This window comes from Rana temporaria, chromosome 8 (assembly GCF_905171775.1).
Source record: "Rana temporaria chromosome 8, aRanTem1.1, whole genome shotgun sequence".
Classification (NCBI taxonomy): domain Eukaryota; kingdom Metazoa; phylum Chordata; class Amphibia; order Anura; family Ranidae; genus Rana; species Rana temporaria.
This window is the reverse complement of record NC_053496.1, coordinates 185,485,250-185,503,221: the sequence shown is the minus strand read 5'-3', so window position 1 is coordinate 185,503,221 and position 17,972 is coordinate 185,485,250. Positions and strand designations below refer to the sequence as shown.

Sequence of the window (17,972 nt, the reverse complement as noted above, 5' to 3'; positions counted from 1 at the left end):
GGTGTTCGTTCCGACGTGATTCTGAGTATGCGCACTGGGAAGCGTCCACGGGACGGCGCATGCGCCGTTCGTTCGGCCCATCATTTGCATGGGGTCATGGTTCATTTAAATGAATCACGCCCACTTTCACCTACTTTGAATTAGGCGGGCTTACGCCGAGGAATTTATGTTACGCAGGCTCAGCGTTGGGAGCAGGTGCTTTGTGAATACTGTGCTCGCCGCTCTGCTATGCGCCGAGGTATGTGAATCTGGGCCCTTGTCTTTCCAAACATCAGAGAACCCACACAACCCTTGAGGTGTATTAGTGTGCTGAGTGTGGGAAATGTCTTCTATATGGAACATATTTTGTCATACATCAGAGATCTCACACGGGGGAGAAGCCGTATTCCTGCCCTGAGTGTGGGAAAGGTTTTTCGTAGTCCAATTTTACGGAATATCGGAGATCACACACAACCCTCGAGGTGTATTAGTGTCCTGATTTTGGGAAATGTCTTCTATGTGGGTCATATTTTGCCGTACAACAGAGATCTCACACTGGGAAGAAGCTCACCTTGATATACACCTCAGAAAACACGCGGCTGAGCGCTCCTCTGATCTTAATCATGGAAGAAACACTCGGTGTCCCTCTAGCAGTGTTATCTATTCTCTCCATATTTTCAAAAGCTTCTTTAAAGGAAGACTTCATGGTGAAAGAAGATCTAGATATTGCTTGTGGATGAAGAGAAGGGGAGATCAGACTACACGACTGGACTGATAATATTAGTGGATCAGTTATCCGCTTGCACAGGAAGCTTCATTTACTCGGAGAGCGCCACCTGCTGGTAGAAAGTGGAAAGAAAGACATTTTGAGATGTAATCTTTCATATTTACCTGATGAAAATGTAAATATAATAATACATATTTTTAATATAAAACAAATTAAGCTAAATATATTTTAAAACTTGTGATATTCTTTGTAAGTTGGTTAATAAAAGTCGGCCTTCGGATTTGTGTGAGGAAATGTTCTTCTCTTTTCCTTTTGCAATGTACAAGAAGAACAAGAATTACACGAGTGTACGAGGTCTGTACAATACTGGAGGTAGTGGGTCGAAGAATAGGAATATTTCAGCATACAATAGTATATACAAAGGGTAAAATAACTCCTCTAAAGATGGCTTAATACCTGTAACAAAAGAAAGGCCAGCGGTGAAATCTCAACAAATACCCCTAGACCGATAAGGAGCAACCAAGTATATGAATAGGTTCATGGGATAAAGGGTCGCGCCGCGAAAACAAGGTGTGACGCAGCTGTAAGGAGCAAAAATTGTCCCAAACTTACAATTTTAAAGCAAACTGAGCACTGTAGGGGGTAAGAAGTGGGTGGGGACAGCAGTGCTGCACTAGGCGCAGGCCTCGCTCCCAGTCTCACTGTCTGAGAGTAAATTGTCACTGGTTGCAAGATGCCAGGCAGAGCCGGACCTAGCAACCAATTCCGGAAATGTAGTTAGTAGGGGGTGGCTGTGTCCTCTATTTCATTCCATCAATTGCGGGACAGTCCCAGGCAATCCGGGACACGTGAGCACCCTAGTTTTCCGCTTTGTTCTTCCTCAAGCCCTAAGATGCCGCCCAAAAGCCCTGCACCTTCTAAAGCTTCTGGCAATGAACCTAAGCGCCAGAAGAAGTTTAAGACACTCCAGGAGAAGGTTAAACTACTGGATTTGCTCCGGGAACTAAAAAGTCTTGCCACAGTAGCACGCCATTATGGCATCCACGAAAGTACCGTACGCTACATAAAGAAGAACGAGGCAGTGATTTACAGTACGTATAGGCATTTTTTTTGCGGGGGACAACTGTACAGTACATACACCCACAACACAAGGCTGTGTTCACACTACGAGAGGTTGCTCGGGGCTGCAGTTCCTCTGATCTCCACAAGATGGTAATCTAAGTTATACCATAGAGACAGGAATCTCTATGGAAGACAGGAAGTGATGTCAAGCACAGGCAGGATGTAATTTTGGTATAAATGGGAAGTTCCGGGTGAGAGGTGAGTCAGGAGGAAATAAGAGAGGCGACATTGCTGGAACTGGCAGTAGAGGAGGTAACAAGATCTTATTTTCTAGTTACACCCAGTAACCCCCCGTCATGTCCGTCCTCTTCCTCCATAGTCACTGTGACGTCTTTTATCTCCAGCAGATGATGATACACACATATATAGAATGGTGGAATAGATATTCTCTTCCTAACCAAAGTTCATTTAATAAAGACAACAATAACAAGATCTGCATCTACATGAGCCTGAACATGATGATGGGAATGCAACACATCTGAAGAAAAGGACCGGAAACGGCCATTTCGTTCTATGAAGGAGTGGGAGTATTTAGAGGGACACAAGGATCTCTACAAGGACGTCATGATGGACAATCAGCCGCCCCTCACATCACCGGGTAAGAGGAGACTTTATTGTAAAGGAGAGAGCAGTACGGAGGCTCCACCTACATCCCCCATCATCTGATAAACACATAGAAACAATGTATTCAGTCAGTGTGTGTGTTTCCTACAGATGGATCCAGTAATGGGAACCCACCAGAGAGATGTCCCCGTCCTCTGTATTCCCGGGATTCCACACAGGAAGGTCACACCATCCCCCACCATCATCAGGTAGATGAGGAACAATTATTGGTGGTTATGATTTATACACAAGCATGTTTGTTATAATGAATATTTTATTATATATTCAGAGTGGAAACCTCGGGGATGATAATGTTGATGTTAAAGAAGAGTATAAAGAGGAGGATGAGGAGTATGGAGTGATGGAGGAGTTTTCAGAAGGACACAAGGATATGATGGAGCCACCTAATACCAGGAACCCACCAGAGAGATGTCCCCGTCCTCTGTATTCCCGGGATTCCACACAGGAATGTCACACCATCCCCCATCATCATCAGGTAGATGAGGAACAATTATTGGTCGTTCTGATTTTATAAGCAAGCATGTTTGTTAAAATTAATGTTTTATTATATATTTAGAGTGGAAACCTCGGGGAATATAATTCTCTTGTTGTTAAAGAAGAGTATAAAGAGGAGGATAATGGGTATGGTATGACGGAGAAGCATTCAGCTATACACAAAGACATGATGGAACCATCTAATACCAGGAACCCACCAGAGAGATGTCCCCGTCCTCTGTATTCCCGGGATTCCACACAGGAAGGTCACACCATCCCCCACCATCATCAGGTAGATGAGGAACAATCACTGATAGTATCATTAGGATCTGTACATTATCTGCATTGTTACCATTGATTTAATTTTTATTATATATTCAGAGTGGAAACCTGAGAGATTCCAAAGTTTATGTTAAAGAGATAAAAGAGGAGGATGAGGAGTATGGAGTGATGGAGCCACCTAATTCCAGGAACCCACCAGAGAGCTGTCCCCGCCCTCTGTACTCCAGGGATTCCACACAGGAAGGTCACACCATCCCCCACCATCATCAGGTAGGTGGAGTTGAGGGTCGGGAACATAAAGTGATTGAACACTCTGACATGTGGAGACGATGTGTGGACTCTACAAGATGATATTTTCTATGTGATCTCACATCATAAATACTTCTATGTTACAGATGTTATTTTCTGCCATTCTGTTGGTTTAGGGTGAAGATCTGATGATCATAAAAACTGAGTGTGACGTAGAAGAGACGTATGTGAGGGATGATCAGCAATCTATGGAGGAGGCTGGAATGACGAGGACATTCATAGAGGAGGACACTCCTACAGAGATCAGCACAGGTGACCCATAATATATTCTTCTCTTCTCTCTGCTCTGTTACTGCACACTGATTGGTCCAGAGTATGTTTCAGAACACATGTAGGCAAGTGCAGGGCTCCCTCTGTCCAGTAGACGGAACTGTGCCATTATACATAGGGATGAGTCTGTTGAGGGATATGTCACCTCATGGGCTTTATTGATTGATGTCTTAGAGCAGACAGATTTTTTTGGTGGAGAATGCAGGCAACCAGCAGACAGATTTTTGATTGGATGCTGCAACCTCTGGTGACCTTTGGCTTCCATCTTCACATGGAATTCTATAAAATAGGGTCACTGCGTCATTTGGCCATGCCTGGAGCATGTGGTAGGTCAGGGACACAGACCCCGCTTGTTAGGGAGAGTGAATAGTGCAGCGAAAGGTTCCTGATGAGTAGGGTCAGTTCAAGGACAATCGCCTGAGCAGAGTAAACATTCCAGTATCTGTACCAGAGAAGTGGAGCTCTTCTCAGTAGCAGCATTAGGTGAAAATACTAACCCAGGCCTATGGTCACTTATTCTATACAAATCTCAAATCTATTGATCATCTTTTTTTTTCCAGGACACGCCATGGAGAAACCATCAAAGGATCGTCTCGCTTTATCTCCAGGTTGTAAAATGGAAGATGAGGACATCACAGGAGATTGTGGAGGAGAAAAGACATTGATCTCCACTATGGATGGAGGACTTCACAGTGTGGATAGACCATGGAATCCCTCCGATTCTGAGGAACCTCGTACTCTGAGGGGTGGTGCCGGGATTCAGGGGGAGGGGAAATTTCCCTGTCCCGTTTCTGGGGAAAGTTCTAGCTCTGAACTTAGACCTCACAGATCTCACATGGGTGCAAAGCTTTATTCTTGTCATGAATGTGGGAAAACTTTTTCACAGGTGTCCAATCTTTACAGACATCTGAGATTACACACGGGCGAGAAGCCGTATTCCTGCCCTGAGTGCGGGAAATGTTTTTCACAGAAGTTCCATCTTTTCACACATCAGAAGTCTCACACGGGTGAGAAGCCGTATTCCTGCTCCGAGTGCGGAAAATGTTTTACACAGAAATCAGTACTTGTTATACATCAGAGATCCCACACGGGGGAAAAGCCATATTCCTGCCCCGAGTGCGAGAAACGTTGTTCAAATAAATCGGACCTTGTTAAACATCAGAGATCTCACACGGGGGAGAAATTGCATTCCTGCCCTGAGTGCGGGAAATGTTTTTCCGAAAGGTCCAGTCTTTCCAGACATCAGAGGTCTCACACTGGCGAGAAGCCCCATGCCTGTCCAGAGTGTGGGAAATGTTATATGCATAAAACAGACCTTGTTAAACACCAGAGATCTCACACTGGGGAGAAGCCGTATTCCTGCCCAGAGTGCGGAAAAACATTTTCAGGGAAGTTCAGTCTTTCCAGACACCAGAGATCCCACAATGGCGAGAAGCCCTATACCTGTTCAGAGTGCGGGAAATGTTATATGCATAAAACAAACCTTCTTAAACATCAAAGTTCTCACATAGGGGAGGGGCCATTTTTCAGATGAACCCAGTTTTTTTTAGATATCGGAGACTGCACACGAGCTAGAAGCCAAATGTGAAGGAAATATTTCCAACCGAAACCAGACCTTGTTGTAAATCAAAGATCTCACAATGGTGGGAGAAGCCGTATTTCTGCCCTGAGTGCGGGGAATGTCCTCCATAGAAACCATACCTTGTTGTAAATCAAAGATCTCACACGGGGGGAGAAGCTGTATTCCGCCCCGTAGAGCAGAACATCTTTTTCACAGTACCATCTCTACAAACATCGGAGGTCCCTCACAGATGAGAAGCCTAAAGAGGCTTCTAAAGAGAAAGGAAAAGTATGGTAGAAAATGGGCTTTTCAAATGGTAGTCCCCATGGTTGAGATAAAACATATACACCAATCATAATTATAAAGATACAAAAGTTTAATTTATTAATACATCTAGTGTTTATAAAAAAAAAAGAAGGCAAAAAGGGCACCTAAAGCCCAAATATATGTAGAGAACACATCAGAAAAGTAACAGATATGATATCACATGAATTGTACGGGATCTGCCAACATGTTTCGCAGGCATTACCGCTTCTTCAAGGCTCAATCCTCCATATGTGAATCACAAAACATCTGGTGGAGATTAAAACTGGGCGATTTTGCCCCCCAATCAAGTTTTTTTTTCTTCTGATGGACACCGTGCCGGTCCTAAGGAGCTGCAGGCGAGGCCGTGGCTTCGGCCTAGTCCGCCGCGATCCTGGGAAAAGGCAGTGGACTAGGCCGAAGCCGCGGCCTCGCCTAAAAAATTCTGCCCGCAGCTCGCTGCGATCCTGGGAAAAGGCCACGGACTAGGCCGAAGCCGCGGCCTCGCCTAAAAAATCCTGCCCACAGCTCGCCGCCATCCTAGTCTACCGCGTCCGACCTCGCGGCCTATTTCCCCTAATTGCGGCGAGCTGCGGGCAGGATTTTTTAGGCGAGGCTGCAGCTTCGGCCTAGTCCGCGGACCGCCAGTCCTATGAAAAAAAAATCTAAAAAGTCGATTTGGCCAAAATCTGAATCGATTGGTCCTCCCAACTCGATTCCAGATTCAAATCGATTTTTTCCCTAACCCTAGTATAGATACAAACAAGACCTAGTTAGTCATTTCATATTACCATACAATCAAACATATATATATATATACAGCACAATGGCAAACCTGCCAAGAGACGGCCGCACACCCACCAAAACTCATGGATCGGGCAAGGAGGACATTAATCAGAGAGGCAGCACAGAGACTGAAGGTAACCCTGGAGGAGCTGCAGAGTTCCACAGCAGAGACTGAAGTATCTGTACATAGGATGACAATAAGCCGTACGCTCCATAGAGTTGGGGTTTATGACAGAGTGGCCAGAAAAAAGCCATTACTTTCAACAAAAAACAAAATGGCAAGTTTTGAGTTTGCGAAAAAGGCATGTGGGAGACTCCCAAAATGTATGGAGGAAGGTTCTCTTGTCTGATGAGACAAAAATTTTACTTTTTGGCCATCAAAGAAAAAGCTATGTCTGGCGCAAACCCAACACATCACATCACCCAAAGAACACCATCCCCACCGTGAAACATGGTGGTGGCAGCATCATGCTGTGGGAATGTTTTTCAGCAGTCGGGACTGGGAAACTGGTCAGAGTTGAGGGAAAGATGGATGGTGATAAATACAGGGATATTCTTGGGCAAAACCTGTAGATCTCTGTGTGTGATTTGAGATGAGGATGGAGGTTCACCTTCCAGCAGGACAATGACCCAAAACAAACTGCTAAAGCAACACTTGAGTGGTTTAAGGGGAAATATGTAAACGTGTTGGAATGGCCTCGTCAAAGCCCAGACCTCAATCCAATAGAAAATATGTGGTCAGACTTAAAGATTGCTGTTCACAAGTGCAAACCGTCCAACTTGAAGGAGCCGGAGCAGTTTTGCAAGGAGGAGGAACGGGCAAAAATCCCAGTGGTAAGATGTGGCAAGATCATAGAGACTTATCCAAAGAGACTTGGAGCTGTGATAGCTGTAAAAGGTGTCTCTACAAATTATTAACTTTAGGGGGGGTGAATAGTTATGGGCATTGACTTTTTCTGTTATTTTGTTTTATTTGTTGTTTGCATGTTAATATGAAATGACTAACTATGTCTTGTTTGTATATATCCCTGATGTTTTTTGATTCACATATGGAGGATTAAGCCTTGAAGAAGCGGTAATGCTCACGAAACATGTTGGCAGATCCCGTACAAGCCATGCGACTTTTTTATGAACACTAGATGTATTAATAAATTCAACTTTTTTATCTTTATAATTATGATTGGTGTACATATATGTTTTATCTCGACCATGGGGACTACCATTTAAAAGCCCATCTTCTACAATACTTTTCCTTTCTAATTGATGCAAGGCTGGTATCCCCTAGGTGTGGAGTGTGTTTTTTTTACACCACAATCTTCCTTTACATCAGATATGATGTGTTTTCATGCCCTGAGTGCAGGAAATGTTTCTTCAGGTGGGAAGCCATATTCCAGTCCTGAATGCAGGAAATGTTTTTCATTGAAGTCTTGTCTTACCAAACATCAGAGAACTCACACCACCCTTCCTGAGTGTGGGAAATGTCTTCTATATGGATCATATGTTGCCGTACATCAGAGATCTCACACTGGGAGGAAGCTCACCTTGATCTACACCTCAGAAAACACGTGGCTGATAGGGTGACCACATGTCCCGGATTGCCCGGGACTGTCCCGCAATTGACATGTCTGTCCTGGGTCCCGGACAACTTCATTCCGGGACAATACAGTGTCCCGGAATGAAAAAGAGGACACAGCCACCCCCTACTAATTACATTTCCGGAACTGGTTGCCAGGACCGGCTCTGCCTGGCATCTTGCAACCAGTGACAATTTAGTGAGAACGGGAGCGAGGCCTGCGCCTAGTGCAGCACTGCTGTCCCCACCCACCTCGGAATCTCCTTCTTCAGCACCCAGCAGAAAGCAACAGGGACTAGTGTGATGTTTACTCTCCAGATAGTGACTCCACTCCTATACTTCTGTGCAGAGGGAGTGACAGCAGCACTGAATCTGGTGGCAGGCTATGGGTGGCAAGCGGCACTGCATCTGGTGGCAGGCTATGGGTGGCAAGTGGCACTGCATCTGGTGGCAGGCTATGGGTGGCAAGTGGCACTGTTACCTTTGGCATTAGTATTATGAGCTGCAGTAAAGCTAGGTCATGAATATGCATACTTCTCTCAGCCAATCAGTAGGAGCTTCATGGCCACTAATACATGCTGGGAGAGTGTATATAATATATATATATATATATGGGGAGGTTACGTGAACAGGGTCCTCCCATCCAGACCTTGGTCAGGGTGTGGATGTGTGAGGAACAGCTGAGTTCGGTCGGCCTGAAGCCGCGTACACACGATAAATTTTCGTCATGAAAAAAAAAACGAAATTTTTCGGCATGTAGAAAAAACTAAGTTTTTCCAACTTCATCATTAAAACGACGTTGCCCACACACCATCGTTTTTTAAAAATGCTCTAGCAAAGCGCGGTGACGTACAACACGTACGACGGCACTATAAAGGGGAAGTTCCGTGCGGATGACGGCACCCTTGGGGCTGCTTTAGCTGATTCCGTGTTAGTAAAACACGATTCGCGCTTTTCTGTCTGTTACAGCGTGATGAATGTGCTTACTCCATTATGAACGCTACGAGCACTCCCGTCTCATAGCTTCTGAGCATGTGCGGGTTTTTAATGTCGTTTTAGGCCCACACACGATCCATTTTTACAACCCGAAAAACGACATTGTTTAAAACGTTGTTAAAAAATGCAGCATGCTCGAAAAAAAAAAATTGTCGTTTTTCATAAGCCGAAAAATGATGTGAAGCCCACAGACGATCATGTTAAATTACATTTTTGAAAAACGATGTTTTTTTCATGCTGAAAAATAATCGTGTGTACGCGGCATCAGGCCTAGCCATGTTCTCGAGTTTCCGCCGGAGAGAGCCTGTTTGTTGTCTGGAGGCATTAGGAGTTCTGAGATTAAATACGTAAAGTGACTCTTCCATGAGCTGGGGACTGTGAGGAGTAGTGTTGAGCGGAATACGCCATATTCGATTTCGCGATATATCACGAATATATAGCCGAATATTCGCTAAAATCGAATATTCGTGATATTTTATCCAAATGAAATTTTTGCGAAATTTCGCTATTGCGAATGCGAAAATAATTGCGAAATTTCGACAAGTGCGGTAGGAGAACTCTGATTGGCTCATGCTGAAATCGAATATTCGTGATATATTATCGAAATTTCGCAAATGCGAATGCGAAATTGATTGCGGAATTTCGACAACTGTGGTAGGAGAACTCTGATTGGCTCTGATGCAAAAGAAGGGCGGAGAAAATAATCGCGCAATATTCCTGTTGCCGAATATTCGCATTGTGAATATTCGGCAATATAAAATGATCGCTTCAGCTACTCGGCCCAGTGTCTCTAATCATACCAGCAATGCTTTTAGACGTCGATGGAGATCACTAGGATGTGATCTGTTTTAAAAATAAAATTGAAAAAATGCGAATATTCGGAATAGCGAATATTGGCCGCGAAATACGATATATTCGCGAATACTCGAATATGCCATATTCGAGCCGAATATTCGCAATACGAATATTCGTGAGCAACACTAGTGAGGAGCCTGTGAAAGTGTCAAGATGGACTCACCCAAAGAATCCCTGCTCAGTGCTGTGAGTTATTGGTTGCTATAGGAGACAGCTACGTAGTTGCTGAGTAGGTACACAATGTTGGGTGCAGGCCTAAGGCCCTTGTTCTATACTGCTGTCTACCTGTTATTGTCGAAGGATTCTGTGGGTCTGTTTGCCTGCTGCCTTAGGGTGTCTGTGCCCTACATTTTGTCATTGTGAGCAATAAACTCATTTTTGTTCAGTCTAAAAGTGACTGGCGCCCAATTTTTTGCAATCATCCAGGCCCACCATGCCTAGCAACCAGCACCCTGAGTGAAGCATCAGACAAACTTCCCTTTATGTGTCCTCTGCAGACAGAGGTTGAAGAATGCGAATTTACGCGGATGACACACAAATTCTGGTAGATATGGCTAGTGGTACAGACATGCAATTGAAACTCCAACTTTGTTTAGCCGAAATACATCAATGGATGCTTACCAGTGGACTTGGTATTAACACTGCTAAGACTGAAGTTCTTTTAATCTGTAAAATTACATCTATATCACCAATTTCTAACTGGCCTATATCACTTGGCACTATTCCAACGCCTGCCAAAAAGATTAACCACTTCAATACCGCACACCCTCGTATGACGTCCACAAAGGGGATCTCCCATCTCGGGTGGATGTCATATGACGTCCTGGACTTTGTGCGGCGATATCTGAATGATGCCTGCAGCCAGTGAGAGGGGCCTATCCAGGGCTTTTTTTCAGAGGGAACTTGGGGGAACTCAGGGCCAGATCCACAGCCAGGCGGCGTAACTTAACTTTTCCCATTTAAGTTACACCGCCGCAAATTTCCCAAGTTAGTGCCCGATCCACAAAGCACTAACCTGGAAATTTGCAGCGGTGTAACTTAAATCCGTCCAGCGCAAGGCGTTCCTAATTTAATGGGGCGAGTCCCATTTAAATTAGGCGCGCTCCCGCGCCGGACGTACTGCGCATGCTCCCGACGTCATTTTCCAGACGTGCATTGTGCGAAATTATGTTACGCCGAGTTTTGTGAATCGCGCCGGGTAAAAAAAGTTGCGTCGGGAAAAAAAAAAGATACGGCGGGAAAAATAAATAAATAACAGCGTCGCGGGAAAGAAGGGTCTACTTTTACAAGATGTAAACAGTTTACACTTTGTAAAAGCAGCCCTAATTTTGCGTTTGCAAACTAATACTTACGGAGAAAAAACAAAGCGTAAAAGCTTTGTGGATCTCCGTAAGTGATAATTTGCATACCCGAAGCGGCATTTCGACGAGAAATGCCCCCAGCGGCGGCCGAGGTACTGCATCCTAAGATCTGGCAGTGTAAGTCCCTTACACATGTCGAATCTTCTGCCTATCTATTGGAAACTGATTCTGTGGATCAGTTCCAAAGATAGAAACAGGGATACGGCGGCGTATCAGTAGATACGCCGGCGTATCCCTTTTGAGGATCTGGCCCTCAGTTCCACCACCTCTGGCTCAGACACTTTGGTTCCTGCTCACCACAATCACTTGTAAACACTGAAGTCTGGTTTCTGTGTTTGCAAGTGACAGCTCTGCACTCTGTGTGTAACCCCCTGAACTCTGCACTCTGTATGTAATGCAATCCTGGTATTTAATGCCCATTTAAGACCCTTCTACTGTTTGTGAAATCTGAACGGGGTCGTGGTTGAGTTCCTGCACCTATTTTCTGAGGAAAAAATGCTCTGGGCCTACCCGGGTGAACAGTACCCACTTGGAGGAAAGTGGTGCGTGTGACTCTTTTTTGAAGTATAAAAGTTCCCCAGTGATCTGCATCGAGTGCCTGAACCTTCCCCTGACCCTCCATCCCTCTACCTGTACAAGTTTGTGCGAAATAAAGCTTAACCAGAAAGGATTTACAACTTGTGTGGACATTGAGGTTTCTATAGAATCTCATCCCCTAGACAACGAATAGTGAGGTAACGTGCAGGCCCAAATCTAAAACAGCAGCTCCTTCGGGGGTAGTGCTACATGTATTTCTCTCCCCCTTGGGGAGTGGAGATGACCCCATCTATAAGGATATATATATATATAGCTGGATTCAGAAAGTCCGCCCTAACTTTGCGACGGCGTAGTGTATCGTGTTTACACTACGCCGCCGTAAGTTAGCGAGGCAAGTACATGATTCACAAAGTACTTGCCTGCTAAGTTACGGCGGCGTAGCGTAAATCTGGCGGGCGTAATGGTGCCTAATTCAAATTTAGCTGAGGGGGCATGTTTTATGGTAATGGGGGGATGACCTTACGTGATTGACGTATTTTACGAACGGCACATGCGCCGTCCGCCTACATATCCCAGTGTGCATTGCGGCAAAGTACGCCGCACGGTCCTATTGGTTTCGACGTGGATCAACTGTGGGAATGGAGTTGGGTGTATAGGATTTTACTGTGTTTTTTATTTTTGTTTTTTTTATTTTTTGTGGTTGAACTGGATGGACTTGTGTCTTTTTTCAACCTGACTAACTATGTAACTATGTAACTATGTGGATGTAAATTACGTAAATCCCTATTCACGGACGACTTACGCAAACAACGTAAAATTTTCGAATTTCGACGCGGGAACGACGGCCATACTTAACATTACTATTCCAGCTATTTGATGGAATAACTTTAGGCCTGATAATGTGTTACGTAAACGGCGTATCTGTACTGCGTCGGCCGGGCGTACATTCGTGAATAGGCGTATCTAGTGATTTACATATTCTACGATGACCGCAATGGAAGCGCCACCTAGCGGTCAGCCTAAAAATTACACTTTAGGATACGACGGTGTAAGACACTTACGCCGCTCGTATCTGAGCCTAATTTAAGCGTATCTGGTTTCCAGAATACGCTTAAATTAGCGCCGGTGCAAATTCAGACTTAGGCTGGCGTATCTACTGATACGCCAGCCTAAGTCTATCTGAATCCACCTAATAGTACAAACACACACACACAGCACAAGGCCGTGTTCAGACTACAAGATGGTTCTCGGGGCCGCAGTTTCTCTGAGCTCCACAAGATGGTGATTTCACTTCTCCCCCGACAGTAAGTCTCTATGGAAGACAGGAAGTGATGTCAGGTACAGACAGGAAGTTCCGGGTGAGAGGTAAGTTGGGAAGAAGTAGAGAGGAGACATTGCTTGAAGTGGCAGCAGAGGAGGTAATAAGATTTTATTTTCTATTTACACCCAGTAACCCCCGTCATGTCCGTCCTCTTCCTCCATAGTCACTATGACGTCTTTTATCTCCAGCAGATGATGATAAACATATGTAGAGTAGTGGAATAGATATTTTCTTCCTAACCAAAGTTCATATAATAAAGACAACCATAATGGAATCTACATCTACATGAATCCTCCATCCCCCGCATGTAATACAAGTTTTATCATTTCTCTTAGGAAAGACTGATACACTGAGAAGGTCGTTGGTGGAAAATCAACACATCTGAGGAAAACATACCGGCCATTCTGTTCCATGGAGGAGGAGGAGTATTTAGAAGGACACAAGGATCTCTACAAGGACGTCATGATGGAGAATCAGCCGCCCCTCACATCACCGGGTAAGAGGAGACTTTATTGTAAAGGAGAGAGCAGTACGGAGGCTCCACCTAGATCCCCCATCATCTGATAATCACATAGAAACAATGTATTCAGTCAGTGTGTGTGTTTCCTACAGATGGATCCAGTAATGGGAACCCACCAGAGAGATGTCCCCGTCCTCTGTATTCCCGGGATTCCACACAGGAAGGTCATACCATCCCCCACCATCATCAGGTAGATGAGGAACAATTATTGGTAGTTATGATTTATACACAAACATGTTTATTATATTGATTGTTTTATTATATATTTAGAGTGGAAACTTCGGGGATGATAATATTGTTGTTAAAGAAGAGTATAAAGATGAGGAGTATGGAGTGATGGAAGACATTTCAGGACACAAGGATATGATGGAGCCACCTAAAACTAGAAACGTACGAAAGAGATGTCCCCGTCCTCTGTATTCCCGGGATTCCACACAGGAAGGTCACACCATCCCCCACCATCATCAGGTAGATGAGGAACAATTATTGGTAGTTATGATTTATATACAGTCCAAGCATGTTTGTTACAATCAATATATTATTATATATTCAGAGTGGAATCCTCGGGGATTATAATATTATTGTTAAAGAAGAATATAAAGAGGAGGATGAGGAGTATGGTGTGATGGAGGAGTTTTTAGAAGGACACAAGGATATGATGGAGCCACCTAATACCAGGAACCCACCAGAGAGATGTCCCTGTCCTCTGTATTCCCGGGATTCCACACAGGAAGGTCACACCCTCCCTCACCATCATCAGGTAGGTGGAGTTGAGGGTCGGGAACATAAAGTGATTGAACACTCTGACATGTGGAGATGATGTGTGGACTCTACAAGATGATATTTTCTATGTGATCTCACATCATAAATACTTCTATGTTACAGATGTTATTTTCTGCCATTCTGTTGGTTTAGGGTGAAGATCTGATTATCGTAAAAGTTGAGGGTGAAGGAGAAGAGACGTATGTGAGGGATGATCAGCAATATACGGAGGATGCTGGAATGACGAGGACATTCATAGAGGAGGACACTCCTACAGAGATCAGCACAGGTGACCCATAATATATTCTTCTCTTATCTCTGCTCTGTTACTGCTCACTGATTGGTCCAGAGTAGGACGGGAGCTGAGTGATATCAGCCAATAATAGGTTGATAATGGTCACCTCCCTGTAGTGATACCCGTCCTGGGGTTCAGCTGGCAGTATTAGGTTCAATAAGATTTTATTGTAGTTTTTCAGACAAGTATAAAAAGAAAGCAAAAGAAGTCGGATCAGACCCCCGACAAAGGGCAGCTGGCAGTATTAGGTTGTGTGTCACTCCTAGTTACAGTAGCACAGAAATGATAACACAGATTGAGCCTTTCTTAGGTTGGTCCTTCTTCTTCCAACAAACTTCTAGCTAAATGTTTCCATAAAATGCTATCGGGATGAAAAGTAAAGAGTAACATAAAGACTGAAACACTTATCTTTCCAGGTGAAAATGCTGCTGCAAGCTCCCCCCAGTGCTGCATATCACCAGAAGCCTAGGTCTATGGCCACTTGTTCTATTGTAAAGGGTCTACAAGTGTGAACTTTGACCCTCTTGTCTATCAGAGATCGCATGACCCAGTGCCTAGGCTTGTGGTTGTGCATAGAGCACGCCCCTCCCAGCCCCCATTGGCTCCTGCTCTTCTCACAAGGCTGGGTAAATGTAGAAGTGATCTGGGAGGAGGACCAAAGGTTCTTTGATGGGGGGGAAGAGTCCCAGCTGGTTGGGACCTCCACAGAGAACATCTCCTCACTCATATCTACCTGATCCAGATGGAATCTTGATGGAAGTGAACTAACCCTCTCATATCTATTGATGATGTTTTTCTATTTTTCCAGGACACGCCATGGAGAAACCCTCAAAGGATCGTCTCACTTTATCTCCAGGTTGTAAAATGGAAGATGAGGACATCACAGGAGATTGTGCAGGAGAAATGATAATTACCTCAACTAAATACGGTGGACTTCTCAGTGTGCATAGACTATGGAATCCCTCTAAGCAACCTTGTACTGTGAGGGGTGGTGCCGGAATTCAGGGGGAGGAGATATGTACCTGGCCTAAATGTGGGGAAAGTTTTAGCTCCGAATTCAGTCTTACTGTACATCAGAGATCTCACATGGGGAAGAAGCTTCATTCCTGCCCTGAGTGTGGGAAATGTTTTCCACGGAAATCAGAACTTGTTAAACATCAAAGAACTCACACGGGTGAGAAGCCGTATTCCTGCCCTGAGTGCGGGAAATGTTTTTCAGAGAACTCCCATCTTTACAGACATCAGAGACTGCACACAGGAGAGAAGCCGTATTCCTGTTCCGAATGTGGGAAATGTTTTTCAGAGAAGACCTCTCTTTCCAGACATGAGCGGTTGCACACGTCGGAGAAGCCTTTTTCCTGCCTTGAGTGTGGGAAAAGTTACACACAGAAATCACAACTTATTGTACATGAAAGATCTCACACAGGGGAGAGGCCGTATTCCTGCCCTGACTGTGGACAATGTTATGCGCTAAAATCGACGCTTATCAGACATCAAAAGTCGCACATTGGTGGGAAGCCGTATTCCTGCCCTGAGTGCGAGAAATCTTTTTTTCAGAAGTCCTCTCTTCTTGTACATCAGCGTTCCCACACAGGCGAGAAGATGTATTCCTGCTCTGAGTGCGGGAAAAGCTATCCATGGAAATCGCATCTCGTTACACATCAGAGGTCCCACACGGGGGAGAAGCCGTATTCCTGCCTTGAGTGCGGGAAATGTTATCCACGGCGATCAGAGCTCGTCATACATCAACGATCTCACACGGGGGAGAAACCGTATTCCTGTTTTGAGTGCGGGAAATGTTTTTCGGAGAAGTCCTATCTTCACAGACATCATAGAAATCACACGGGGGAGAAGATGTATTCTTGCCCTGAGTGCGGGAAGTGTTACAACAATAAATCAGACCTTAATCGACATCAGAGGTCCCACACGGGGGAGAAGCCGTTTTCCTGCCCTGAGTGTGGGAAATGTTTTTCACAGAAGTCCCACCTTTCCAGTCATCTAAACTCCCACACAACGGGGGCGTGGCAACCTCCAGCCGCGATTGAGAACAGCTCCTGTGAGAGCCCCAATGATCCCCTTCCAATCTATGGACAGACTGGTTCATTGGCCACCATAAACCATACAGGTGTGGTGGACCATGCACAGCTTATTCACGAGGAAGAATCGGCGTTAATAGGCAACTGAGCGTCTTAAAATGTTTGCATGACCGGACCTCCATGAGGTAGGCCGGAGGGACCTTGTCCTGAGGAAAGCCAGGCAGAAAACTTGAAGATGCGACCATTGCCATTTTTTCATCATTTCTTAATGAAGTTACGAAAGTAGAGAACCTTGTTTGTAGAGTTTAAACTCAAGTTCTGAGAAAAAAAGGTTTGGTAAGGTCCAAGAGACTACCTGTCCTGGACAATGGGAAACCATCCTTCTTTACCACCCATGGACTGGCTAATCAGAGTCCTACATGGCCATTCCAACAAGGGGTGGAATGGAACTAATCAGAGTCCTACTTGGCCATTCCATCCCTTGTTGGATCTTATAAACCCCATCAGATATCTCATACCACGAATCAAAGGGTTAGCTTTCATCCATGAAGTATAGGGCACATACTGAGCAAAAGTATCAAATAACTCAACAATAAGATCCAACAAGGGATGGAATGGAACTAATCAGAGGCCTACCTGGCCATTCCATCCCTTGTTGGACCTTATTGTTGGGTTATTTGATGCTTTTGCTCGGTATCTGCCCTATACGTCATCATTGAGGTGATATCCTAAACCCCATCAGATATCTCCCACCACTAAGCTAACCCTTTGATTCGTGGTGGGGGATATCTGACGGGGTTTAGGATATCACCTCATTGATGAAGTATCGAGCAGATACCGAGAAAAAGCATCAAATGACCCAACAATAAGGTCCAACAAGGGATGGAATGGAACTAATCAGAGGCCTACCTGGCCATTCCATCCCTTGTTGGACCTTATTGTTGGGTTATTTGATGCTTTTGCTCGGTATCTGCCCTATACGTCATCATTGAGGTGATATCCTAAACCCCATCAGATATCTCCCACCACTAAGCTAACCCTTTGATTCGTGGTGGGAGATATCTGATGGGTTTTAGGATATCACCTCATTTATGACGTATAGAGCAGATACCGAGAAAGAGCATCAAATGACCCAACAATAAGGTCCATCAAGGGATGGAATGGCCAGGTAGCACTCTGATTAGTTCCATTCCATCCCTTGTTGGACCTTATTGTTGGGTCATTTGATGCTTTTTCTCGGTATCTGCTCTATACGTCATGAATAAGGTGATATCCCAAA

The 17,972-nt window shown here is 44.7% G+C and overlaps 1 protein-coding gene across 1 annotated transcript; it reads left to right on the top strand.

The window, feature by feature from the left end:
• The first annotated feature begins 3,736 nt into the window (after nucleotides 1-3,736).
• LOC120910623 (oocyte zinc finger protein XlCOF6-like) lies at nucleotides 3,737-17,284 on the top strand. Its single transcript, XM_040322377.1, has 4 exons — nucleotides 3,737-3,769; nucleotides 4,348-5,318; nucleotides 14,516-14,566; nucleotides 15,477-17,284. The coding sequence occupies exons 2-4, from the start codon at nucleotides 4,356-4,358 to the stop codon at nucleotides 16,839-16,841; spliced, it is 2,379 nt and encodes a 792-aa protein (XP_040178311.1). The 5' UTR covers nucleotides 3,737-3,769; nucleotides 4,348-4,355; the 3' UTR covers nucleotides 16,842-17,284.
• Nucleotides 17,285-17,972: the final 688 nt, after the last annotated feature.